General features: G+C 37.7%; 1 protein-coding gene across 4 annotated transcripts in view; it reads left to right on the forward strand.

The window, feature by feature from the left end:
• The window catches only part of proser1 (proline and serine rich 1), a 66,171-nt gene that overhangs the window by 16,773 nt on the left and 21,858 nt on the right, over positions 1-27,540 (forward strand). The window contains exons 5-11 of one of the 4 annotated variants that reach the window (XM_028799263.2): positions 1,496-1,589; positions 1,852-1,962; positions 6,243-6,326; positions 12,507-12,585; positions 13,000-13,092; positions 20,221-20,262; positions 21,881-23,483. In XM_028799263.2, coding sequence (XP_028655096.1) covers positions 1,496-1,589; positions 1,852-1,962; positions 6,243-6,326; positions 12,507-12,585; positions 13,000-13,092; positions 20,221-20,262; positions 21,881-23,483 — 2,106 coding nt within the window. The remainder of the gene's footprint in view (positions 1-1,495; positions 1,590-1,851; positions 1,963-6,242; positions 6,327-12,506; positions 12,586-12,999; positions 13,093-20,220; positions 20,263-21,880; positions 23,484-27,540) is intronic. The other 3 variants (XM_028799264.2, XM_028799265.2, XM_028799266.2) reach the window with 3 other exon arrangements.

Here is a 27,540-nt window from a genome sequence, read left to right on the forward strand (position 1 = left end):
CAAAGATAAACAATATGTCTTTTTTTCATTTGTGAGTTCTTTGCCTTGTTGATTGCCTCTGTCTTTTATGATGGTGAATGTTTTCATTCCATTTTGAATGAAGGTATTAAAGATATTTTTCATGACCAAGTATTATCTATTTAATTCTCTGTTAAAATAGATTAAACAATTGGTTGAATAGTTTCTTAAACCTTTTTTTCTAAACTCTTCAAAAATATAAAATATAATCAATGTATGTAGCTTTTTCCTTTTCAGACATGATATAGCTGGTTATCTGTTCCTTTTATATGGCTTTTAAACTGAGTTTTGTTCATCAAGGGTGCAGGTAATTATTAATACCACTGTATGTTATTTCCCAAGCGGGCAGTGACAACTGGATCCATCCAATCCCTTAAGAGCTAAGGTCCCCTACCTTTGCAGCTGGAAGACTACACAACGTATGAGAGTTACCCACCACTTGTGTAAACCTGCATATCTGTGTCACTATTATCACATCTTTCATTTATTTATTATCACATCTTTCATTTATTTGCAGCATGGTTTAAAGTGACACACCGGGTTCCTACAATGCTGTCTATCTTAAAAGAAACTTTGAAAGTCACCTTCACTTTGTACTCAAAATGATTTGACACCTCTGACTGTGGGGTTGATTCCACTGCTCATTGCACACCTCTTACTGTTGGATGCAAGTACATGGTGACTAGTCTATTTTTGCTTGTGTTAACGAAATTCTCCTCCTGCGGTTCCACTCTTTGGTGCACACTATTTTGTTTAGTAATACAGATAAGAGGCTCCTGGTTTAGATAGAATTTCTTGCAAATGTGATCTTCCACTAAAGAATCTGCGATTTCAAACATTAGTTCGGACTAGTTTTGTTTTAGCCATATTTCTACCATTTTCTGGATAGGCATATTCAGTTACTCATTCCTCCTCCCAATGTAGATGCTCTTTGTGTCTGTAAATTGGCATAATTTCATTTTAAGGCACTACAGTATTTACACTTCCATATCAAGATCCTTAGTTTGGGTGACAACAGAGAGTGAATTGAGTAACATAGTAGTTTACCATACCATTCTCACATTATGTTTTTTCCTACCTTATCGCAAGGTAGATTCCTGTTAACTGCACACATACTACAAGAAGAAATAAAATTAGATTTTTGAATTTAATGGCTGTGGACATATTTTCCTGATTGATAGATGAAGAATACTATTGAACTGATAAGATATGATCTAAATTAGTATAATTATTTACATTTAGAGAATATAATTATGTTAAAATTGTTCTACTTAAATGTCTGAATTAGCTTGAAATATAATTTGCATGTTTACATTGGTTCCTTGGTTCCCTGCAATAGAGAGGCACCCTATCTAGGGATTGTTTGTAAGCCTTGCAGCAGATATTAGTGGGATTGACTCCAGCCCATGTGACTTTGAATTGGATTAAGCACGCTTCAGAACACTGTTTTACATTCTATACACTCGTATTGTTACAGAAATATTTCTGATGCACATAATTATCGACCCATTGAGGACCTTTTCCGTATCCATCTACATGAAAAAAAACGATGTAGAAAAATCTTAGAACAGGTAAGAGTTCTTATTTTACCTACCTACATCTTTCTAAATCTTTATTCAGTACACTTTTAAGGTGTGCAGTGAATCACAATGAATCTGTGAAGTTATCTTTTTAATCAGTCTCTTTTTTTACTAGACTAATATAAGTATAGTGCGAATGCTAATGATTCCAGCCTACCTTTAGAGTGTATTTTTTGTTTAATACATCATATTTTTCATATAAAATGTTGCTGAGGCAAGCTTCCTTTTTTTTGTTCTTCCATGTTTTTTGCAGGCAGCCAAAGTTGGTTGTCAAGCTCCTGATGCTATGATCTCTTCCTGTGGAATTACTCCTGGAAATCCATATCCACAAGGAAAACCAAGTGTGATTACTGGAATATTTCCTGTAAGTCCTTTTGTTCCTTATGATCACATTTGGTAACTTTCATACAGTTTACATTTCTACACTTAAGTTTTTAATGTAACTATTTTCCAAAAGAAAGCAATTTTAATTAGCAATGTAACCTACTTTTGGGAGGCTTCAGATTTGGGTCTCAATTAAGTTTTTTCTTATTGTTTTTATTTGATCTTTTCTGTAATGTTAACATTAAATAGTTCTCACCCTTGTTCACCTATTTATCAGCTTTTTGTTCTCTAGTATCTTTACAGTAATCTATTTATGACGAATTTTATTAATATCCACATTACTAACCGAGAATGCTAAACCGGATGGACGCAGGGACATCCGGCAATGGGTCGTGGCCGCAAAAGACGTACTGCGCAGGCGCCCCACAAATCTCCCCCACACCCCACCCCCCGCAAGCAACGGGAACCGGATGGAATGCAACGTAAAATAAGAAATGAGGCATCGCGCACACAAAAAAGGAGTCAGACCACAGAAAAAAGGAGTCAGACACCGTTGCACACGAAACGGGACACACAAAGAGGAGGATTCAACAAGCCCCTAGCACACAAAAAAAAAGAAGCCGCGAGCACCACACAAAACCCATTGGACACGAAATGGGACAGACTACGGCCATAGCACACGAAACGTACACAAAAACGACGATTCAGACCCTCGACCACAGTAACATAAATAACAAATGACACACAAAGCCCCATTTCTAAGTGAACCGTCCGTATTAAACATACGTCATCTCAACATGTTCACACTATGCAGCATAGGTGGATCTCATTACAATAAGGCACTATTAACCGTTCAACCGCAGAAAAGGCTCCATATTAACAGTGAGTGCGATCCTCCTTATTACTTATCCATATTTATCACGCTCAAGAACAAACAAGTCATAAATTCACGATCACGGGTACAAAACGATACGGCTCGGATAACGGGACCAAACACAATTCACACTATGCAGCATAGGTGGATCTCATTACAATGAGGCACTATTAACCGTTCAACCGCAGAAAAGGCTCCATATTAACAGTGAGTGCGATCCTCCTTATTACTTATCCATATTTCTAACGCTGAAGAACAAACAATTCATGAATTCACGATCACGGGTACAAAACGATACGGCTCGAGTAACGGGACCAAACACACGAACCCGCATGGAAAAAAAACAATACACGTCGGCTCCAACGCGCTTCTGAAACTCTGGAAGAAAAAATGTCTCGGCTCCAAAAACGCAAAGCTCAACTAACACAGTTACAGAAAACGATGATTCAGACCCACGACCACAGTAACATAAATAACAAATGACACACAAAGCCCCATTTCTAAATGAACCGTCCGTATTAAACATACGTCATCTCAACACGTTCACACTATGCAGCATAGGTAGATCTCATTACAATGAGGCACTATTAACCGTTCAACCGCAGAAAAGGCTCCATATTAACAGTGAGTGCGATCCTCCTTATTACTTATCCATATTTCTTACGCTCAAGAACAAACAAGTCATGAATTCACGATCACGAGTACAAAACGATACCGCTCGGATAACGGGACCAAACACAATTCACACTATGCAGCATAGGTGGATCTTATTACAGTGAGGCACTATTAACCGTTCAACCGCAGAAAAGGCTCCATATTAACAGTGAGTGCGATCCTCCTTATTACTTATCCATATTTCTAGAAGAAAAAATGTCTCGGCTCCAAAAGCGCAAAGCTCAACCAACACAGTTACAGAAACGAACCCAAATGGACAGACACACTGAACGTAGACGCATGCAGGGCGCGTCTCACAGTGCTGCATCGAAACAGGCACGGCTTCAAAACGAAATACCTCCCGTCTCAGACATACAGAAACGGCAGCAAGGGGACAAAATAAATAAACGCAGACGTCTACACCGCGCATCTCAAATGCCGGAAAACAAACAGGCAAGGCTCCAAAAAGAGAAAGCTCAACTGACCGACATACAAAACCGGGCAAGGCTCAATTCAAACAATGCACGCCGTAAACTGCAACGGGCTTCTCACACAGCACAGGCAAATCGATTACAGCTCCAAAACAACACGTCCCAAATACTGGACATACAACGACGCGCCTCTCAAACGGCACAAGCAAAACATACACGTTACGGACATCAACGACTGACACCTGCTAAACGCTTGCGTTAGCTGACAACGCGTTCAATAATGAGTCCACTATTCAGGAAAATTCATTGGGATTAATGAATGTCATTTGCAATCATTGTCATTCACTTAACTTCCCTGAAGAAACAACTAGCAATACAAGTAATGAATTTACACGTTCTCAAATGGGTCAAATTAGACTGCCTCCTTTACATTCATATCCTGAATATCTACAGAACCTTCTAACTAACGATGTACCTAAAAGTGAAATCTTTATGAACTGCATTAGATCCTACAAATCGGTATCCACTATGAACATTAACCGTGGCACTGCACGTGACATCCGTCTTGCAAAACTGTTAATTATTGATGAATGTACAATGGCATCCACTCACTTACTCAACACCATTCATAAACTTCTACAAATGTTTATGAATAATAATATTCCCTTTGGAGGAAAGGTACTTTTATTAGGAGGAGATTTTAGACAATGCTTAGCTATTGTTCCACATTCCATGCGCTCAGCTATTGTTCAGTACACCTTAAAATACGCAGACAATTGGCATTGCTTTCAAAAGATACAGTTAGTACAAAACATGCGATGTCCACATCCAGATCATAACAATTGGTTATTACAACTGGGAGATGGTACACTCACCAATACAGATAGACTTCACCCAGACATTATTACAATTCTTCAAGCCTTTATCTGTGACAACTTAGTTACAGACAGATTTGGAACAGCAATCTCATTAGACCAAATGCCCCTTTTAACACAACGCACTATATTATGTCCAAAAAATATTAATATGGAAAACATAAATACCCAAGTCATTGCATTACTTCCTGGAGAGACACAACTCTTTCTAAGCTCTGACAAACTTGACTCTTATCACGACAATAACCATCTTCATTGACCTTACAAGTTCTGACCTGGAATTACCTTTTACACTTAAACGGCGTGTGCAAAGACATTTTCCAATAAAACTTTACACTGTGCCACACACTTTGTTGTTTGCTTTCTATTTGCATCATCTACACCTTCACACTATTCTATATCTCATTCATACATTACGCTCTTTGTCATTCCCAACACCAGGGGTTGGCGAGCGAAGCGAGCAGGGGGGGGAGCCCCCTAGTAGAATCCTAGTTCAAAAAATGCAGTGGCACATTAAAATTATAAAAGTAGATAGATAGATGGATAGGTTAACCAATAGCCATTTGTATTACCTGCTGATAAAGCAAAAATTAGCTCTCCTATTCTTATTACACTTTTTTCAGTCTTATCCCTTTATGCTTTCAAGTGCATGTAAAAACCAAATGCTCCTTCAAATGTGAGCAGCTCAGTCAGCAGCTGATCATTTTGCTGTGTGGCATAAACCGCTGTTTGTAATACTCAGTGCCCATAGTTTGAGACCCAGCCATACTCTTTCAAGGAGTATAGCGGCTGGGAGGGGGAAGAGGAGGCAACATTTAATGATCACTCAGCAAAGACAGGTCATTTCTGCTCTTGGGTCAATCATTAGTTAGTGGTGGATTTTCGTGCCATCAGTTTTCCAAATCCACAAGATCGTGTGCCATTATCAAAAACTGTAGGATATTTGAGCATAAGGTGAACATTCTTATGCATACCTGTGGTTCATTTTAGTTTTTAAATTTGTTTTTTTGGAAGTTAAAGTGCAGTAATATTGTTTAACTATCACTGTATTAAGAAAGTTTAAAATATTTTTCTGTAAGCAGTTAATAATATACATTTTGACAGATTTTTCCATTTTCTGACATTTTCAGTGTTATTTCTGATATGCATGCAAAACGGAGTCATGAACATCTATATGAATGGAACTCATTCATAACCTGAGGTCCATCTATACTATTAAACCCTTGATGAATCATCATGCTTTCTCTTGATGAAGAAGAAACTTTTGTTGTGTATGAATATTTATTTATTGTATGACACTTATGCACAGATTAAACTATTTGTGTATTTTTTAAATTTGTCCTCAATACTTGTAATTTCTCTTATGGAGACAGATTGCTACGTTTTGCTACATTTTTACATACATTGTTAATGAAAAAAGTGGGTTTAGTTAATAGTAGGTATCTGGTTATGTTTTAAATCTAAGTTGTGTTATTACAATTTGAAGGGGACTCCAGCCAGAAGGGATGGTGATGACAGTTCCATTGAAGGGAGAGGAATAGCTGCCAGGATTCTTGGACCATTTAAACCTGTAAGTATCTCCCTGTTATTTTCATTTTAAATGAGTGATACATTTTTTGCCCAGTAACTAATCTTTATATAGTTATGTGTTAATTTGGAAGATGTTTGTTTTTCTAACATAGTTTATTTAAATATCTGCTAGCTAATTTGGTCTTTCAAGAAAAATATTTGATTTGACTAATTTTTGTGAGAGAAAACTAAAATAGAAAGTATTTACTAATCAGCTCCTTGACCACTTTGCTAAGCAGTACATTTTTGAGTGAAATTTACATTGAATTCTGAATTCTTTATTTTAAATACATTAAGGTTGTGTTGTTTGTCTTGATTATTCAAAGGAATTATTTTATGGCTGTAGTTCATGACATTTGATTTAGGGACACAACATCTTAATGTCATTTATAATGTTCAATGATAAAAACAGTTGCTAACAAATTTTGTTTTTGATCAGTTTTCTTGTTATGTCAGGGATCAAATTTAGGCACAAAATTATTTTTATCATGGTTATTTATTTAAAAAAAAGTCTGCATGGTTAACCTTACCAAGCGTGAAAATATCACTGTGCTTTCAAGGCAAAAAAGCCTTTCATTACCACTGCTTTTATCATCATTGTCCTTCAAGAGCATGATGAAGTGACCATTTGACTGTCAGTTGCAATTGTTTTATCATGTAGTGTTGTGCATTTTAATGAGCTGAAATGGTGGAGAATTCATTAGTTCTTTTATAATGCACCATACATAGCCCAGATAAAGAAATAAGGCTTGTCCAGCCAACCCTCCGTCCATTTTTTTTATCTGGTTTATCTAGTATAGGGTCGCTGGGTGCTGGTACCTATCTTTGCTTCACCTGTGACAAAACAAGTTAAACCACTGAATGGGATGCCAACTTTGCAAACATCTTTCTATCAATGATAATCTCTTCAATGATGCAACATGTAATGCATATAAATTTGTAGAGACTATGAAAAAGTACGGTTTGTTATAGTCAAAGAGGAGATCCCCAAAAACTACTGTTAAGCAATTAGTTGTATGTAAAAGCAAGGTTAAGGAAAATGTTTTGGGTCAGGAAAATACTACTGTTTATTCCACTGTTTTTTTTTTTTTCTTTTCAAATTTTATGTAACTGGCTCAGAATTAAAGTTGTCTACACCTTCAATATTAATTGTGCACAGGAACACATATAGGAGTACTACTGTAACTCAAGAATGGGTTGACTTTTCGTACTACATTTTAATTGATTGATTCTTGTCTGAAATATAAGTATAGGGTGAACCAAAAAGAAGTACCACATTTCAAATGTTTATTCTACAAAAATGCTACAATATAAAATAAATTTCATTACAACACAGGTAAGGGTATACAAAACAGATTTTTTTCACTGTGTTTTAAAAATAATGTCTTCAAGGTGTTGGCCATTATTAGCGATACCCTTCAAGATGATTTCTGAACACTCGCATGACCGTCCAGCCATTTCAAAGGGAAGAGCAACGATTTCATGGCAAATAGCATTCCTTGAGAGCTTCAAGGTTTTCAGGTCGGTGTGTGTGTACTTTCGACTTGAGATAGCCCCACAAGAAGAAATTGCATGGAGCAAGATCAGGCGAATGTGAAGGCCACCCGACATCTCTGCGCAGGGAGATTAGCTTCCCCGGTAACATCTCCCGCAAAACTTGCATGGATCTCCACATCGTATGAGCTGTTGCTCCATCCTGTTGAAACCAGGCATCCACCACATCCATTTCTTCCAGTTGGGGCCGCAAAAAGTTCTCTAGCATTTCAGTGTAACATTCTGAAGTGATGGTGACCGTTGCTCCCCCCTCCTCATAAAAGTAAGGGCCTACAATGCCAAATTCTGCAACGACACACCAAACTGTAACACGCTAACTGTGCAGGGGTCTCTGATGAAGTTCACGAGGGTTGGTTTCAACCCAATAGCGAAAGTTTTGCTTTAATTTATGGGGCTTACCAAAGGTATTACATTAAGCTTTCAGAAATTGTAGCCGTTTTTCACAGAGTCCCGTCATTGTCAAAGTAATTGGAAATGTGACTGACAAGCAGTTTTATTGCCAGGCATTGCTCATTAACTCGTTATTTCATGATAGATTAAGTGGATAAAGGGTCTGGAGTTTATTCAAAGCACTGTAGCTGTTCCTTGAAACTCAACATAAGGTCCAAAGAGCTTTCAATGCAAGTGAAGGAGGCCATCATTAGGCGAAAAAACAAAATAAACCTATCGAAGAGATAGCTAAATCTTAAAAAGAAGGAATGCACTGGTGAGCTCAGCAACACCAAAACACCTGGGAGACCACAGAAGACAACGAAAGTGGATAATCGCAGAATTCTTCCCTTGGTATAACAAGAAACCTTCACAATATCTAGCCAGATCAAGAGCATTCTTGAGAAGGTAGGCATATCACTGTCAAAAGTCTACAATAAAGAGATGCCTTCATGAATGTAAATACAGAGGGTTTACAGTACCTCTAGATGCTGGTAACACTGAAGAACGAGAAGGCCAGATTAGACTTTGCCAGAAAACATCTTAAAAAGCCTGCCCAGCTCTGGAATATATTTTTTGGACATAAACCAAGATCAACTTGTACCAGAATGATCGGAAGAGAAAAGTATGAAGAAAGAAAGGGACAGCTGTATATAACATCATCTGTCAAACATGGTGGAAGCAGTGTTATGGCATGGGCAGGTATGGCTGACAATGGAAGTGGATCACTGGTGTTTATTACAAGATTAGAACAATTTGGACAAGAACAGACCATTTAGCCAAACAAAGCTCGCCAGTCCTATCCACTCAATTCTTCTAAAAAACATCAAGTCTTGTTTTGAAAGTCCCTAATGCCCTACTGTCTAGCACGCTACTTGGTTGCTTATTCCAATTGTCTATTGTTCTCTGTGTAAAGAAAAACTTCCTAATGTTTGTGCAAAATTTACCCTGATAAAGTTCCCAACTGTATCCACCGATTTTAAAGTCACAGTCTCGATCCACTGTACTAATTCCCTTTATTATTTTAAACACATTAATCGTGTCTTCTCTAAATCTTCTTTTGCTTAAACTGAAAAGTCTCGGCTGTTTTCATCTTTCTTCATAACTCATCCACTATAGCCCTGGAATCAGCCTTGTTGCTCTTCTCTGGACTTTTTATAGTGGTGCTGTGTCCTCTTTGTAGCCTGGAGACCAAAACTGTACACAGTACTCCAGAGGAGACCTCACCAGTGCATTATAAAGCTTGAGCATAACCTTCATGGACTTGTACTCTACACATTGTGCCATGTAACCTAACATTTGCCATTTTAATGATTTCTGAAAACTGTAGGAGGTTGATAGTGTAGAGTCCACTATGACTCCTAAATCCTTCTCATGAGGTGTACTTTATATTTTCAGACTTCCCATTGTGTATTCAAACTTTTTTTCTTCCTACATGTAATACTTTATAGACATTAAATTTTATCTGCTACAAATCTGCCCAAGCCTGCATGCTGTCCAAATCCCTCTGTAATGATTCAACAGATTCCAGATTATCTGCCAATCCACCTATCTTATTATCATCTGCAAACTTAACCAGCTTGTTACTCATATTCCTAGCTAAATTTTTTATATATATTAAAAATAGCAGCAGCCCGAGCACTGAGCCCTGCTGGACACCACTCTTAACATCGGCCAATTCTGATAAGGTTCCTTGCACCATAACCCTCTGCTTCCTGTGTCAGAGCCAATTTTGCACTGATATACAAATATACCCTGAACTCCCACTTCTTTTAGTTTGATGCCCAGTCTCTCATGTGGCACCTTATGAAATGCTTTCTGAAAGTCCAGATAAATAATATCATATGCTCCATTTTGATCATATCCTTTTGTTGCTTCCTCATAAAATTCAAACATGTTAGTAAAACATGTCTTTCCTCTTCTGAACCCATATTGACCATTCAGGAAAACTCCTGTTCTTGCCATGTGTTACTCTTATTATTATTATCATTATCTTATTATGTTTCTATTGACTTTCCTGTGATTCTTACTGCCCTATAGTTGCTTAGACCTGCCCGATCACTCTTTTTATATAAGGGGATAATATTTGCCATTTTACAGTCCTTGGGAATTTCCTCAGTGTGCAGTAACTTGCTAGAAATATGTGTAAAGGGATAAACATATGTACTTATTAACCTCTTTAAGAATTTGTGGGTAAATATTATCTGGTCTTGGAGATTTTTTTGATTTCAGCCTATTTAATCTAAGCAGTACTTCTCCCTCTACAATTTCTAAATCACTCAGTACCTTCTTAATAGTCCCTTTTACCAGTGGGAGGTTATATACTTTCTCACTTGTGAAGACCTTGGAAAAATTTGATTTTAGAACATCCGCTTTTTCACTGCCTATATTTTTTAATTTATCTTTACTGTTCCTGATGCACTTCACCTCCTCTTTGACTGTTCTTTTAGAATTAAAATAATTATAATAATAATAATAGTTCATTACATTTATACTGAAAGAATCTCTTTGGGTAATCTTTCGCCTTATCTGCTATATTCCTCTCTCTGTTCCTCCTTGTCTTTTAGCCTCCCTAATATCCTTCTTATTGGTTGCCCTCATGTTCTCATACTCCTTATGATTCACTTTGAAATTATTAGTCTTATACAACTTATGCAGCTGTTTTTCCTTTGCAGCTTCTTTAACTCATTATTAACCCACTGCAGCGTTTTTAAAATTTCTTACTAATTCCAAATTTAGGTATGCACCTGTCCTGCATTACATGTAAAATGTTTTTAAATCTGTTCCACTACTCCTTAACTGCCTCCACACTTGAAAGCTTATCCCAGTCTATCCTGCTTAGTCTTTGCCATATCTGCTCAAAATTTGCTCCACTGAAGTTAAACTTAACAGTTTTAGTCTTAACATCAGCACACTTCCAAAACACTGAGAATTGTATTCTATTATGGTTATTTGACCCTAGTGGTTTAACCCTTATTTCTGTCCTGATTATTACAAAATACTAAATCCAGACAGGCTTCACCCCATGTTGGTGCTTTAACATACTATGTTAAAAAAAAGTGACTGATTACTTCTTAAAGCTACTACTCTTGTTCTCTGCTATTTGTAAGGTTATACCAGTTAATATCCGGGTAGTTATATGTTCTGCCTCTCCTTCCTACAAAATTGTATCCCTCTATGTTCTGTACTCATCCCCATCTTTGTAATTTAGCCAGGTTGTAATTTAGCTCCTCTACGTATAACTCCAACTCGCTTGTTTTATTTTTGATGTTTCTAGCTTTAAGGGAAGCTATTTTTAATGTGTTACTCATTTTATTTTTACACTTAAACCTTGGGCAAGAATTTACATTACTATGCATTTTTATTTTTACGTTATTGTTTGTTCTTCCATGTGCATTTCTAAACCTGTCCTAAACTCCCTGCCTACCCCCTACCCTATTGATGATGTGACTGATGGATGAATTCTGAAGTATATAGAGCTATACTCTCAGTTTAGAGTCAGCCAAATGCTGTAAAACTGATAGGAAGGCGCTTTATAGTGCAAATGGGTAATGACCCAAAACATAATGTGAAAGCAACCCAAGAGTTTCTCAAGGTAAAGAAATGGGATATTCTTCAATGGCTAAGTCATTCACCTGATCTCAACCCAATAGAGCATGCTTTTCAGGTATTGCTGACAAAACTGAAGGCAGAAAGACCAACAAATAAGCAGCAACAGAAACCAGCAGCAGTTAAAAGCCTGGCAAAGCATCTCATGGGAGGTAACTCTGCATTTGGTGAAGTCCATGTGTTCCAGACTTCAGGCAGTCATTGACTCCAAAGGATGTTTATCCAAGTATTAAAACAATATATATTAATTACTTTTGCGCCTCTGAAAATGGAGGGACTATGAAAAATGCCTGTAATTTCAGAAAGCTTAATGTAATAACTTTGTTAAACCCCTTAAAGCTGAAAGTGTATACTTCTGTCACATCTTGATTGCTTAATTTCAAATCCATTGTGGTGGTGTACAGAGAGAAAATTTCAAAAATTGCATCAATGTCCAAATACTTATGGACCTAACTGTGTATACACTGGTAATTTTTTTTCTTTGAATATCTGTTTTTTTAAGGATGTATATATTAAGTTGGGAGCAATACAGAATTTTCAATAATCATATTAAAGATCATTCTTGCTGTCTGTTTTTGTTTTCTTTCAGGCACCTTCAACTTACAATCCTCACAAGCCTGTTCCTTACCCAATACCACCCTGCAGACCACATGCAACCATTGCGCCAAGTAAGATGGAAAGATTGTAGCTTTTTACAGCAATGAACTCTAAGCAACAGCAAAAAGTGCTGGAAATGCAGATATAGAGTATAATAAAGCTCTTCTGTCTGTCAAAATCAATACTGTGACATTTTATGAGAATACTGTAGTATTTGCTGCAGTATTTGATTATTGGAGGTTTGCCCTGTGAACACTTTCTGACTTTAACTGTACTATGAGCTTATACAATAGAACTTTACTTTTAAAACACTGTGATGTAATGTACTTCACATTTTCAGAAATTATTTCCCTGAGTTTTTGTATAGGAAGTCAGTTGTTACGTCTTTCTTTGTCTTGTTGTCGTAATTATTATGTTAGTTTAGTCTTAATGATGCCTTGAGCACACAGTATTATATATATAAAATTAAATGTTTTCCTCCCTAGGTGCATATAATAATGCAGGTTTGGTAACCGGGGGTGGTGTAATTGCCTCAACTGTGCAACCTCCTCCTTATGGAGCTAATCAGTCTGGAGCAGGTAAAAATATGCAGCTGCTGTTTTCCTTGTGATGCTTTATTCACTTGTAGGAAGCAATGCTGTATTTTTATGAATGTTTAAATGATATTGCAGTAAACTCCAGATTAGCAACTACCAATTAGTTTTCAATTACAATAGAATACCACAGACTTCTTCCCAATTTCAAAAGTGACAGTTTATCCAGTTTCTGATTAGAATAACTTTGTAATCTCTTAATCATCTTCACCTCATAATTCATTATTGACATAAAATTGTGAGCCAGAACATTTCTGTAGCTTGAATTTAACAAATACCTAATAGTAATATCTAGTTTAAATAATTAGAAATCTGTGATATCTTTTCAAGCTCATAAACTGTAATTTTAGATTTTTATACTTGAATAATTAAAGTTTTTTTTAGTGTTCTTCTCTTTGTGCTATTTGATGTTTATTTTGCCTGTAAGCAGCATCCTCCCTCAGTTTTATGTTCATATAAGTCAGGAATGTTTATTGTTACAAGCTTTGTGGGTTTTATGTCTTTTAAAACTGCTAATAGTATCTTTTTTAACTCTTGCATGGCTGCTTTGCTTAACTAAAGCTGCTGGAAACTTTTTTCTAACAATGCATTGTTCAATAAAGTTTACTTTCTGAGCCATTTTGATCTGACATTTTTTATCTTTTAGAAAAATAAGGTTTTATTGCTGTAGGCCTCAACGATTATTTGCCAAAATACTTTGTTTATGCCATGCGGCTGTGCATTGTAGTAGTCAGGGTTTGGTTTGCACCACTGTGCCTCAACTTTTCATTACCTTTTCCATTGAGCCTTACAATTTCTAACCTACTTTTTCCATTTCAAGCAGCTAACTAGAACCTATCAGAAATACTGGGTGGAAGGTAGGAGTTAAATCTGAATGGGTTTCAAGTCTGTCAAAGGGAGCAAGAACAAAGACCACCTATACTTAAGCCAATGTCACATTATGTTACTGCTAGTCATTGGGTATGTCAAACTTGCTAACTGCAGTTGCTGATCTCGTTACCAAACCAATGTCAATTTACAAAACTGAAAATCACTAGTAATGTGACAGCCAATAGTGTGTTGACTGATGGAGCCAGTGTCTGTGCAAAGGATTAACAGATGTACTGAATTTAGCTGCAATCTCTGCCCTTTTTTTCTTTTTTCTATTCTGTTGTGATATGTAAGGCATGCCACATCAGACAGGTGAGCTTCTCTTCTGCATTCCTTATTCCTCATAGCTTAATTATATACATTGTACTTCCGTATAAGCATTACTTGGTTCTCAGTTCTCATAGACACAAGCCTGCCCCTTTGACTAAAGACCAAATCGAACATGTTTAAATTTTGTTCGAGAAAGTCATGTACTAGTTGGAGTGAGTTGCTGGGCATTTCACATTACACAACTGAATTCATTGGCGCATGCCACCAAGTGCCCCCGACTCAAATCAGATTATATATATGAAAGTGCCAACTAAAAGTCACTGGAAGATGTGCGTAATATGACATGGTCTTTAATAATAGTGGTTCAATTTAAAGTTCTTAATGAACTTGTTACAAAAATCTTTAGATGGGGCATGTGCAGTCTCCAGCTACACTGCTCAAAAAAATTAAGGGAGTACTTAATCATCATAGTCTAACACTAAGTCAGTTAAGCTTCAGAGATATCAGTCTGTCCAGTTAGGAAGCATAAATGATAGTGAATCAACTTCACCTGCTTTGGTTCAAATGAAAGTGACAACAGGTGCACTAGAGATGCAACAGTAAGACACCTTCTAAAAAATGGAATGGTTTTACAGGTGGTGGCCACAGACAACTGCTCTCTCCTTACCCTTCTTGACTGATTCTTCTCTCATTTTGCATTTTGCTAGTGTCCTTGTCACTACTGGTAGTATAAGGAGGTACCTGTAGCCAATTTAGGTTGCACAGGTAGTCCATCTCCTCCAGGATGGCACATCCATATGTGCCATTGCAAGAAGGTTTGCTGTGTCTCCCAGCACAGTCTCAAAAGCGTGTAGGAGATACCAGGAGATGGGCCGTTACACAAGGAGAGCTGGACAGGGACATAGAAGGGCATTAACCCAGCAGCAAGGCCAGTATCTGCTCCTTTGTGCGAGGAGGAACAACATGAGCACTGCCAGAGCCCTAAAAAATGACCCCCAGCTGCCTACTGGTGTGCACGTTTCTGATCTCCATGAGGGTGGCATTAGGTGGGCATGTGCTCAGAGCCCATCAAAGTGCTGACCGATTAATTCACCCGAGAATACCACATTTGGCAGCTCCGACATTAGCTCCCTGTTCTCTTCACAGATGAAAGCAGGTTCACACTGAGCTTATGTGAGAGACGTGAAAGTGTCTGGAGGCGCTGTGGTCAGCGTTGTGCGGGCTGCAGCATCGTCCAGCAATACTGGTTTGTTTGTGGGTCAGTAATGGTCTGGAGGGTCACACAGACCACCACACACTAGGCAATGGTACCCTGTCTGCTGTAAGGTACCTCAGAGCCATTGTCAGACCTCATGCTGGTGCAGTAGGTGCTGGGTTCTTCCTGGTACAAGACAATGCAAGGCCTCATGTGGCTGGAGTGTGCAGGCAGTTCCTGGATGATGAAGGCATTGATGCTATTTACTGGCCCACTCATTCCCCAGACCTGAATCCAACTGAGAACCTCTGGGACATTATGTATCAGTGCATTCAACATCACCAAGTAGCACCACAGACTGTCCAGGAGCTCACTGATGCCCTGGTCCAGATATGGGAGTAGATCCCCAAGGAAGACATTTGCTATCTCCTCAGGAGCATGCCCAGACGTTTTCAGGAGTGCCTACAGGCTTGTAGGGGCCATAGACACTATTTAGTCACAATTTTGAGTTGCTGTGATGAAATTTACATAAGTTGGATCAGCCTGTGATTTAAATTTTTGACTTTGATTTTTGGTGTAATGTTGAATCCAGCCCCCAGTAGGTTGGTGATTTTGGTTTCCATTGACTGTTGTTTCATCATTTTATTCTCAATGAATTACACAGTATTACTCAGTAAAGATTTTCCAGTTCAATATTTTGTTTTTCAAAATCCAGTGTGTAATTTAAGTGTTCCCTTAATTTTTTTGAGCAGTGTATATTGTGATCAGACCAGAAATGCATTCATTACAGGTGACTGGAACATTAGTGCCACAGTGTTAACCATACTCCACTGCTGTGTCCTTAAGTGCTTTGTTATGTTTATATAAACTAGTGGAAGTTCCTGGTATTGCTCATGAAATTTCAATATTATATGCAAACATATTATAAAATGTCTATGAATGTCTGCAATGAATTGCTAACTTTGGTTCACCCTAGATGCACGTGAATTATTAACAACTAAGAAGACATTGTAGAGGAAGCAATTTTTAAGAGTTTCACTTTAAATAAAGTATATTGTTTGTACCTCATTAAATTCTAGGATTCTCCCCAATTTTAACCCACTATGTTGTAATAAGTTCAGTTTGCTCTTGATAATTTTGTAAATTAATTTTTCCGTAGACATTTTAAAGAGCATTATGCCACATTTGCAAAATTACTTAAGATCCTTTAAGTGGTGCAGAATATAGGGAAATAAGTTGCTTTTCAATGTATTTATTGCCAAATTAGTCTGTAAGGTGGGCTTGAACTAAAGAGATGGCCTATAGACTGATCAACATGCAACTATATTTGCATATTGGTTGTGTGAGTTTGCATTTCTCTCACTTTCTTGACTTCTGTTTCTTCGTCTTCCACACTAAGTGACAGTCCTTTCCTTCATACTCTAAACGTATCATAAAGTAGTTTTTCTGTTCACATTTCACCAATGCAGACTTCTTTGTTTCAGTAACATTATTATATAGTATCAGAGATATAACAATAAATGAAATAAAACAAAATGAAAAAAGAAAACTAATCATAACCATGTTTTTCACATTTTCATGAATACTGTATTCTTATTTGGTTAAATTAGTAGTAACAATGCATGTGTGTTTGGTGCATCACAAAATTCTTCCTTGCTTATTCTTGTACTACAGTGGCATGCAAAAGTTTGGGCACCCTTGCTTAATATGTCTGTTACTGTGAATAGTTAAGTGAGCAGAAGATGAACTGATCACCAAAAGGCATTACATTTCTTTTCAGCATTATATGCGGAATTAGTGTATTGTTTTTGTTTTTTACAATTGTAAAGTATCAAAAGGAGATTGGCACCAAGAAAAAGTAAGGGGGCCACAAGATATCTGAGGTCTCAGATAACTTTTCCCAAGGTGGTCTCAGAACTTCATAAGCTCATTAGGGCTATGGCTTGTTCAGTCATCGTTAGGAAACCCCAGGTGATGCAAATTGCAAAGCTGTATAAATTCTCTGACTCCGCAAAACTTGTCTCAACAATCAGCAGTCATGGGCTCCTCTAAGCAGCTGCCAAGCACTCTGAAAAAATAAAATAATTGATGCTCATAAAGCAGGACAAGACTACAAGATGGTGGCAAAGAGTTTTCAGGTAGCTGTTTCCTCAGTTTGTAATGTTGTTAGGAAATGGCAGTTAACAGGAACAGTGCAGGTCAAGTTGAAGTCTGGAAGACCACGAAAACTTTCTGAAAGATCTGCTCATTGGATTGCTGGAAAGCAAATAAAACCCTTGTTTGACTGGAAGGTTTAGCAGATTCTGGAGTGGTGGTGCTCTGTTCTACTGTGCTGTAACACCTGAACAAATTCACCTTCATGGTAGAGCCAGCAGAAGATAAACTTTTCTGCATCTTAGCCACAAAATCAGAAGTCCAGTGAACTGATTAAATCAAAATAAATAAAACTTTTTGTCTACAATGTGCAAAGGTATGTTTGGAGAGAAACAGGTGCTGAATTCCAGGAAAAGAACACATCTCCAACTATTAAGCATGAAGGTGGATCGATCAGGCTTTGGGCTTGTGTTGTAGCCAGTGGCACAGTGAACATGTCGAAGAATGGATTCAAATAAATTCCAGCCAATTCTGGAGGCAAACATCACACAGTCTGTAATATAGTTGAACATAAATCATCCTCAAGCTGTCAGTTTTGCTATGTACCCTGACCTAAACATCATTTAATATCTAGATACATCTCAAAAGAGCTGTGCATGCAAGATGACCCAAGAATCTTGCAGAATTGGAAGCCTTTTACAAGAACAAATGGGCAAAAGTATCCCATGGATACTTCAGGTCTTATCCCAAGGATAAGAACTGAAAGACTTTTAACTGGACACAAAAAGCCTTTACAAGCTGTGATATTGCCAAAGGGGGTGTTACAAAGTACTGATCATGTCGGGTTTCCAAACTTCTGCTTCAGGTCGTTTTTTTTTTTTTTTTGGTATTTTATTCCTGTGAATAAAGGAAGTAAAAATGTAACCCTGCTTAAAATATTAATGAAATGTGTAATGATTAACGTCATGACTTTTGATAATCAGTTCATCTTCTGCTCACTGAAATATTCACAGTAATGACAGTTTTAAGCGAGCGTGCCCAGACATTTGCATGCCACAGTGACTGTATTGGATTATATTACAGTTCTTTCAGTTTTACATGCCTTAGTCTGTGTAGTTGTTTTTTCACAACTAAATAAGCAACAATATTGGATATTGTTATAATATGTATTTATAGGAAATTGCACTAGTTGTAGTTTGCTCTACATCTAATTTGAGGCCCTGTGTTGTTGGTTTGTTCTGCCACCTTTAAGTTAGAGTGCTGTATTTTAAAAGGATATTTAGATTGATGCTTTTTTTGTTTGAATCCATTTAAGGATATTTTTATATTAATGTAAAATTACTTTTTTGGTCTTACCCCTATAGATATTGGGGATTTGGAAGGTTGAAGGGAGTTAAGATGATTGTAAAATTCAAGTAAAAAAAATTTTATTTATTTTTTTTTTTTTTTTAACAATGTAACCTCTTATTTACTGGATCTTAGTTAAATAACAATATTTTGCACATTTAGGAAGCTAGTAATTCGTAAAGCATCATTCTAACATTGTTTTTACTGCCTTCAAAGTATTGGTTTGTATTTGAATATTTATATATACACAATTTTGGATTTGTTGTTGTTGCACAATGTCTCCACTGCATTTGCAATATCTGTTTGTCCTTTTCTATATCACTGGCAACAGGGAAGCTCAAGGAACTGACAGGTCTGAATGCCTACTGTAGCAAATTGTTTATACTGCCTACATATTCAATAACATAAACATAATATCCCTTTAAAATAAACAGCAAAAAAAAAGTTTTCACAGTGCCCTCCATAATGTTTAGGACAAAGACACTTTTTTTTTTCTCCTTGATTTCCCCCTCTGCTCCACAGTTTAAAGTTACAAATTAAACAACTCAGACATTGTGATTAAAGTGCAAATTGCTGACTTTCCTTTAAGTGTATTTGCATGCATTTCGGTCACACCATGTAGAAATGACAACTTTTTCTTCAAGGTCCCTCCATTTCATGGGCACCATAATGTTTGGGACAATTGGCATCACTGATGTTTGTGGTTACTCAGGCGTGTTTAATTGTTTCATTAGTGCAGCTATGAGATACCTAGGCTTCTTCTACCCTTTGCAGTCTGTAGCTGCCATTGTTCAAAATGAGGACAAGTGCTGTGCCAGTGAAAGTCAAAGAAGCCATTATGAGGCTGAAAAACAGGAATCAAACCATTAGAAGCACTTGTACATCACGTCCTCTTCCCATCCCCAATCACGTATTATGATTAAAATGTCTTAAAGAAGTTGTTGTAGGGACTGTACTCCTCTAATTTATGCCCTGGAGTCAAAATGCAAAGCACATGGTTGCTAGTTTATTCCCTAACACTGACTAGTTGGTTGTAAAAAGCAAGTGACTTAACATTCTTGAACTCTAATTACAAAATAATGTATGTAAACCATTATGCTAAAGCTTTTGTACATGTAAAATGCCTTGGGTTAGGCATTCACTATACAGATGAGCTACTGTGTATAACGTAATGCATGTGTTTTGATTTGCTGTAAGGTACTCAAAAAATTGCATACTAATTTTAGTTTATTTGTTTATTACTTTATGTCACACTTTTCATCGAATAAGATTTCACTTACAAGAAAGCAAGTCTCTTATTTGGAAAGTTTTACTGTTATCATTTTCTTTTTAAACAGAAAAGGAAGAGAATTCCAATCCAAAATCCACTCAGTCTCAGTGTAAGTGCCCTCAGTAAAGCAAGGTATTTGGATATGAAAGTTATAGTAATTACCAGTTTTACACCAAGGTTTAAGAACCGGAAACATAAATACTAAGGTCATTTCGTATATAATATCTATATATGTAGTTATTAATTTAAAATATATTAAATATTTATTTTCTCAGCGTTTTATTCAAAGCAGTGCTGCCAAGAAGGTCAGAATGGTACAGTGCTCTCTTACTTTACATGCACTTGCATTTGCATGGCACATTTGTTGGAATAAGCATCCTACTAACAAATACTTTATGAATTGTTTGATAGCATCTTGATAGTACAAAAAATGCTCTGCACATTGCTAACTGTTGAAATTTTTTTTATGCCGCTGTTCCAATCCTTTTCTGTAATGTTGCTCTTGCTGCTGCTTATACAAATCTAATACAGAAAATAACACTGCCGACATAAGTTCCATTGTAATCTTTTTATATTTGTGTCTGTCATGTTTATGTTAAGGTTGTGTTAAGCAGAAAATGAAAAAATCCATGATTTCATAAAAGAGTACAGCAATCCCTTGCAATTCGCAGGGTTTAGGATTGCAAGAACCTTCTAAATGTAATAATCCGTGAATATGTTTTATCTCAATGATTACAGCATATTCAAAGTTTATTGCATTAAATAAGATGCACAAACTTGAGGAAACACAAGAAAGAATGATCAATGCAAAGTCTAATTACATGTGTAAGACTGGCTGCCAAGGCAAAGATGTGTAGTGCCCGCCTGACAGAGTGCGTAGTTCAGCAGTTTTTAGTGAAGTGTAACTTTTTATAAAATTATAATTAATGTGTGTGTATATTTATGGTAGTATATGACAAAAATGATTAACATTACAGATACAAAAGAAATCTAGGAAAACACTGATCACAAGATGATAAATACTCATGACAGTCTAATTTTATAGATGTTGATACTGGAGGTATGAAGTGAAATCCCCTGTGAACAGCCTCCTGAAAGTTATGTAAGGTTTTGTCCCACCATGATCCTGATGAATGTAAAGATTTGCAGAAGTTGGGAGCACTCCCAGACAAAGACAAATTCACAGAAATAAGCGGGCACAGGACAAGAACATGGATCCAGTGAAAGCTGTAATCCGATTATGCAGTGAAGTATTGAAAAAAAAGACACCACTGATTGCTATTCTGTCAACTTGTTATGGCTCACTTTTAAAGCTTGCTCCCTTAACTTTCACCTAGTAGTCCTTGCAGCAACTGCCAAAGCTTCACAATTCTCAGTACTCCCAGAATTTCAGGAATTTGTAGCCCATTTAAGTAACAGGGCTACAGCATTGTCTGCAGTTTTCTGCAATGGGACACAATAATTAATGATGATAGACCTGCAAATAGTCAAATTTGCAAATCATAAACCCGTGAATCGCAAAGGCAGACCTGTAATAGTGAACATCACAGCATCAATACACTTAAAAGACTGATAAAGGCTATAGTCATTTGACTTAAAGATTTTATATTGTTTGTAACATGTATGTCTAAAAGGAATCATTTCAAATGTAAAATTCATCATATTAATAAGTTTAGCTGAGATAATTTGATTAATTCTTCCTCCTCATGATTTTTTTTTCTGTTCAGCTTTTTCCAGACCATCTAGCCAACAGAACCACAATTCTACAGTTCAAGGAGCTACAGTTTCTTCCCATCCATCAAATCTTTCTACTTCTGCTACTCCTGGGCCTTCTCCCTCACCTTCTAAAACTACAGGCCTTCCAGCTTCAACTGTTCCTATTTCCCCAGTTTTCCCAGGTTATGTTCCTACCGCTGCTCAGTCTCCAAGTTCCGCAACACTTGTTTCTTCTGTCATTAAAGGACCTCTTTTGCCTGGTTCTCCACTTGCCACTGCCAACCCTGCTGGACGTTCTACACCAGTGACACACAATTTGACTGGAGTTTCTCCATCTGTTCCACCTAGTCCTTCTGTTATCAAATCATACACACCCAATGTAACCCCTTGTCCTACCCCAGTGCCTAATGGTTCCTTTACTCCTGTTTCATCAGCCCACTCTGGGATGTCCAGATCAGGGACTCCTTCAGGCATGCCTGCTCCCAAAAGTTCTTCTACTCCAGTTCCTGCTGTTTTTAGTCCACAGAGTCACCTGCCTCCTTCAACGCAAGGTTTAGCTCGTGAATCTCCTGTTAACAGTCCTAACCATCATGGAATGTCAAATCCCAACTTTAAAGTCTTCTCTCCTGAGATACAATCTCATCATGGCTCATCAATACAAGCTTCCTTTACTGGACATGCTACTTCTGCCAATTCTGCAACGGGTTCCTCTACCCCTACTCCCTCTGTAATCAGAAGTTTTACTCCTTCCATTCCTACTCATCAAGACTCCTCTCCTAATCAGTCTGTTTTCTCTGGCCTACCTGTGGCAAACTCTGTTAAGCATTCTTCTGCCAATGGACAGTCTATAACTAACAACAGTGCTTCACCATATTTAGGAACCATGGCCTCTGAGCAGTATGTTAATGCCTCTCCAAATCTGTCTAATTTATCCCGCCACAGTAATAGCCCTGTAGCTTCTGCTTTCAAAGGGCCTTCTAGATCATCAACACCATCTCTTAGTTCTTTAGTTATACCAAACTCTTCTGCATTATCTTTAAATCGTTCTTTGAACCTCAGCCATTCTGCAGCAACAGTGCAAGCTACCTTGTCCAACACTGGTGGTTTGCAAGGTCTCCCTACTCTCCCTACTTTAAACTCCCAGGGCACAGTAACCACAGTTTCCCATACAGCAGCTGGTGCAGCATTTTCAGCATTGCCAGGTTTTTCTAACCTCACCTCTGCCTCTGGCTATCTTGGAGCATCAAATCTCCCTACAGGAAACAACCCAAATGCTGCAAACTCTTCCTCATCGCCCTCGTCTGTTACCTCCTCTCCCTTTGGCCTTGGCATGTCCACTCCCATTTCTTCCATTTTCCCAGGTCTACCATCTGGGCCTCTGGGGTCTGCAAACACTGGGTTTTCAGGCTTTGCTGGTTCAAACACTCCTGCTGGTAGCCCAGTACTGTCTTCCTTTGTTGGTCTTCAGGGTCCCTCCAGCTCTGTAGCAGCTGTAGCACCTCTACAAGCAGCAGTGGCTGCAGCTGCAGCAGCCCCATCCTCTGCACCTGTCCTTCCAGGATTTGCTTCTGCCTTCAGTTCCAGTTTCAATCCTGCTCTTGTTGCACAAGCTGGGTATGTTTTGTTTTGTTTATAACAAAAAAAGTCATTAATATTTTTAACAGTGTGATAGCTTAAGGGAAAAATAGTATAATTATATCATTGTGTAAGTTTATTGGAATAGTTTCTAATAGTTGTATTACGGAGATGTTAAGTAGTGAAGTTTAAGCCCATTTTGAATAGAATATTCCATGTTTCCTTAGTTATTTTTATTTTGATTTTACTGTGTTTTTTCCTTTTGTTTTTTTTTTTTTTAATCTGTCTTTTGCACGTTAAAGTAACTAAACACGATAAACACCAATCAACTTTACTATAGTCTGACACTGCAATTAAAGATTTATCCAACCTTACACATCTGTACCAAGGGAAAATGTTGTGGTTCTCCTGAAGTATTAATGTGAATGTTAATGGCACGAAAGTAACATATGAGGGATTAGCCTTTCCCAAAACACATTTTTCCTAATTTACAATATTAGATTTTTTAAATATTTGACTACTTTGTCTCAGAAAATGTTCTGTGTCATCCTGCATTATCAGAGGAAACCTCTACAAATATTTAGAGGGTCATGTGGTAGTGTATTTTCATGTTTTGCGACATTTGTCTGTAATTCCTGTCTGGAGGTTAGTTTGATTATTTATTAGTTGAGTCAGCTGTATTGATTTTTAAGAACTCCTTGACTCTGTCAATGTCAAAATATTTTAAAATAAAGGGACAATTGCAATGAATTGTAGTTAGACCTATGCCTAAAAGTTTCTAAATGGCAACACACCTAAAACAACAGTTACTGCTCTCTAGTGATTAATGTAGTGGAGTAACTTACTCCTCCTCTTTCTGTGACATCATCAACTTCATACTATACCATACCATAGAAGGTAGTAAATATAGTGGAAACAATGTCAGCACCACATACTTAATGCATACATCTGTCATACTTACAGAAATATTTAAGTAAAAATTGCTTAACAGTCATGCCACTTTTATTAATAATGAGGTTTAATCTCTGTCAATAGTTAAGAATGTTATGATCCCTGTGACATCCGGTCACCTACAGCTGGCATCTCTCATTTGAAGGATGATCTAGTGTCAATGAGGTCTCAATTCTGTAAGAGTAGATGCATAAGTGTATAGTGCTTTTGTTCAAACAATCAAACCAAATAGTGTCCAAATCAACAAAAGTACAGTCGTCTTCATTAAATAATTAATCCATAAAAACAAAAGTGAATGTAAATGTTAAAATCTAAATGAATAAATAAGTCCAAAAGTTGATTAAAAGCAGGTCTAAAACACAGTCACAGTTTAAAAATTTGCACCCCAGGCCCTGTCTCTGTAGCTCACTTCATAAGGTCTAGTCAGCTACAGAAGCCTCCCTCTTGCAAGCTCAGTAAACTCTTTACAACCAGCTCTTGCCCCACCACAATCCGTCATTATCCAAGGGCAGCTCACGAGACCGGCAACCTTCTACCAGCACCATCCCTCAATGGACCATAGGGGTGGTTGCCCCTGCTTTACTTTGATGTGATACCAATGCCATAATACATTATATGGCTTTATCCTAACTATTAAGTTACAATTAAAGTTCTCAGAATCAAAGCAGGTCTTCTTAAGGTTGGGTGTAAGCAATGCTTTGTTCCTTTCCTGGTTGTTTATTTCCACCACATTGAAAGGTTTCTGCGTAATTTCCTTTCTCTTTTCAGGAGCTCTTCTGTTTCACCACCTTGGTTGTACCTGGTTTCAAGCAGAACTACAGTTTTCTCTTTCAGGTTTTTATATTCAGTGTCCTCAGTTGCTAGCAAAGTTGTGCCTGCTGGAGCAGCTGATGATCAGTCGGCTCCCGTCATTAGTAAGATAACGTGTGGTTTTTACATACAGTGGTGTGAAAAACTATTTGCCCCCTTCCTGATTTCTTATTCTTTTGCATGTTTGTCACACAAAATGTTTCTGATCATCAAACACATTTAACTATTAGTCAAATATAACACAAGTAAACACAAAATGCAGTTTTTAAATGATGGTGTTTATTATTTAGGGAGAAAAAAAATCCAAACCTACATGTCCCTGTGTGAAAAAGTAATTGCCCCCTTGTTAAAAAATAACCTAACTGTGGTGTATCACACCTGAGTTCAATTTCCGTAGCCACCCCCAGGCCTGATTACTGCCACACCTGTTTCAATCAAGAAATCACTTAAATAGGAGCTGCCTGACACAGAGAAGTAGACCAAAAGCACCTCAAAAGCTAGACATCATGCCAAGATCCAAAGAAATTCAGGAACAAATGAGAACAGAAGTAATTGAGATCTATCAGTCTGGTAAAGGTTATAAAGCCATTTCTAAAGCTTTGGGACTCCAGCGAACCACAGTGAGAGCCATTATCCACAAATGGCAAAAACATGGAACAGTGGTGAACCTTCCCAGGAGTGGCCGGCCGACCAAAATTACCCCAAGAGCGCAGAGACGACTCATCCGAGAGGTCACAAAAGACCCCAGGACAACGTCTAAAGAACTGCAGGCCTCACTTGCCTCAATTAAGGTCAGTGTTCACGACTCCACCATAAGAAAGAGACTGGGCAAAAACGGCCTGCATGGCAGATTTCCAAGACGCAAACCACTGTTAAGCAAAAAGAACATTAGGGCTCATCTCAATTTTGCTTAGAAACATCTCAATGATTGCCAAGACTTTTGGGAAAATACCTTGTGGACTGATGAGTCAAAAGTTGAACTTTTTGGAAGGCAAATGTCCCGTTACATCTGGCGTAAAAGGAACACAGCATTTCAGAAAAAGAACATCATACCAACAGTAAAATATGGTGGTGGTAGTGTGATGGTCTGGGGTTGTTTTGCTGCTTCAGGACCTGGAAGGCTTGCTGTGATAGATGGAACCATGAATTCTACTGTCTACCAAAAAATGCTGAAGGAGAATGTCCGGCCATCTGTTCGTCAACTCAAGCTGAAGCGATCTTGGGTGCTGCAACAGGACAATGACCCAAAACACACCAGCAAATCCACCTCTGAATGGCTGAAGAAAAACAAAATGAAGACTTTGGAGAGGCCTAGTCAAAGTCCTGACCTGAATCCAATTGAGATGCTATGGCATGACCTTAAAAAGGCGGTTCATGCTAGAAAACCCTCAAATAAAGCTGAATTACAACAATTTTGCAAAGATGAGTGGGCCAAAATTCCTCCAGAGCGCTGTAAAAGACTCATTGCAAGTTATCGCAAACGCTTGATTGCAGTTATTGCTGCTGAGGGTGGCCCAACCAGTTATTAGGTTCAGGGGGCAATTACTTTTTCACACAGGGCCATGTAGGTTTGGATTTTTTTTTCTCCCTAAATAATAAAAACCACCATTTACAAACTGCATTTTGTGTTTACTTGTGTTATATTTGACTAATGGTTAAATGTGTTTGATGATCAGAAACATTTTGTGTGACAAACATGCAAAAGAATAAGAAATCAGGAAGGGGGCAAATAGTTTTTCACACCACTGTATGGTCTCTTTCATGCTTGTGCACTTGCTTTCCATAGCAATTTTTGGACTAATGGCACTCTCGTCCAACTGCAGCATAGACAAGTCTTCTACCTTTACAGTCCAGCATGGCTGCTCTTTAGATTAAAATGAATCACTCCAGTCTTTGTTCTTGCCACACCCTAGGCCATGGGTGTCGAACTCCCATCCTGGAGGGCCACAGTGGCTGCAGGTTTTCATTCGAACCATCTTCTTCATTAGTGACCAGTTTTTTTCTGCCAATTAACTTGTTTTGCCTTAGTTTTAATTAGCTTGACTCAGGCCCCTTAGTTGTATCTTCTTCCTTAATTAGCAACCAAACAATAATGAGACACAAAACAAGCCACCACATGACCAGCTCACCTGTGCCCAACACACAATATCTAAAAATAAAGAAAAGTGAAGGTCTAAGTAAGGTTGATATCTCAGGTCACCAAAACATTTTGACGTTGTTAGAAAAAACAGAAAAATCAACAGCTTTGGAAATGTCTGCTGTGGCAGAATGAGAGCAGCAACAAGCCGTGGAATTAAATAACAGCAAGAGTCAGCTTCTCATTAAGAGATTGGTT

The sequence above is a fragment of the Erpetoichthys calabaricus genome, chromosome 4 (assembly GCF_900747795.2).
Source record: "Erpetoichthys calabaricus chromosome 4, fErpCal1.3, whole genome shotgun sequence".
NCBI lineage: Eukaryota > Metazoa > Chordata > Cladistia > Polypteriformes > Polypteridae > Erpetoichthys > Erpetoichthys calabaricus.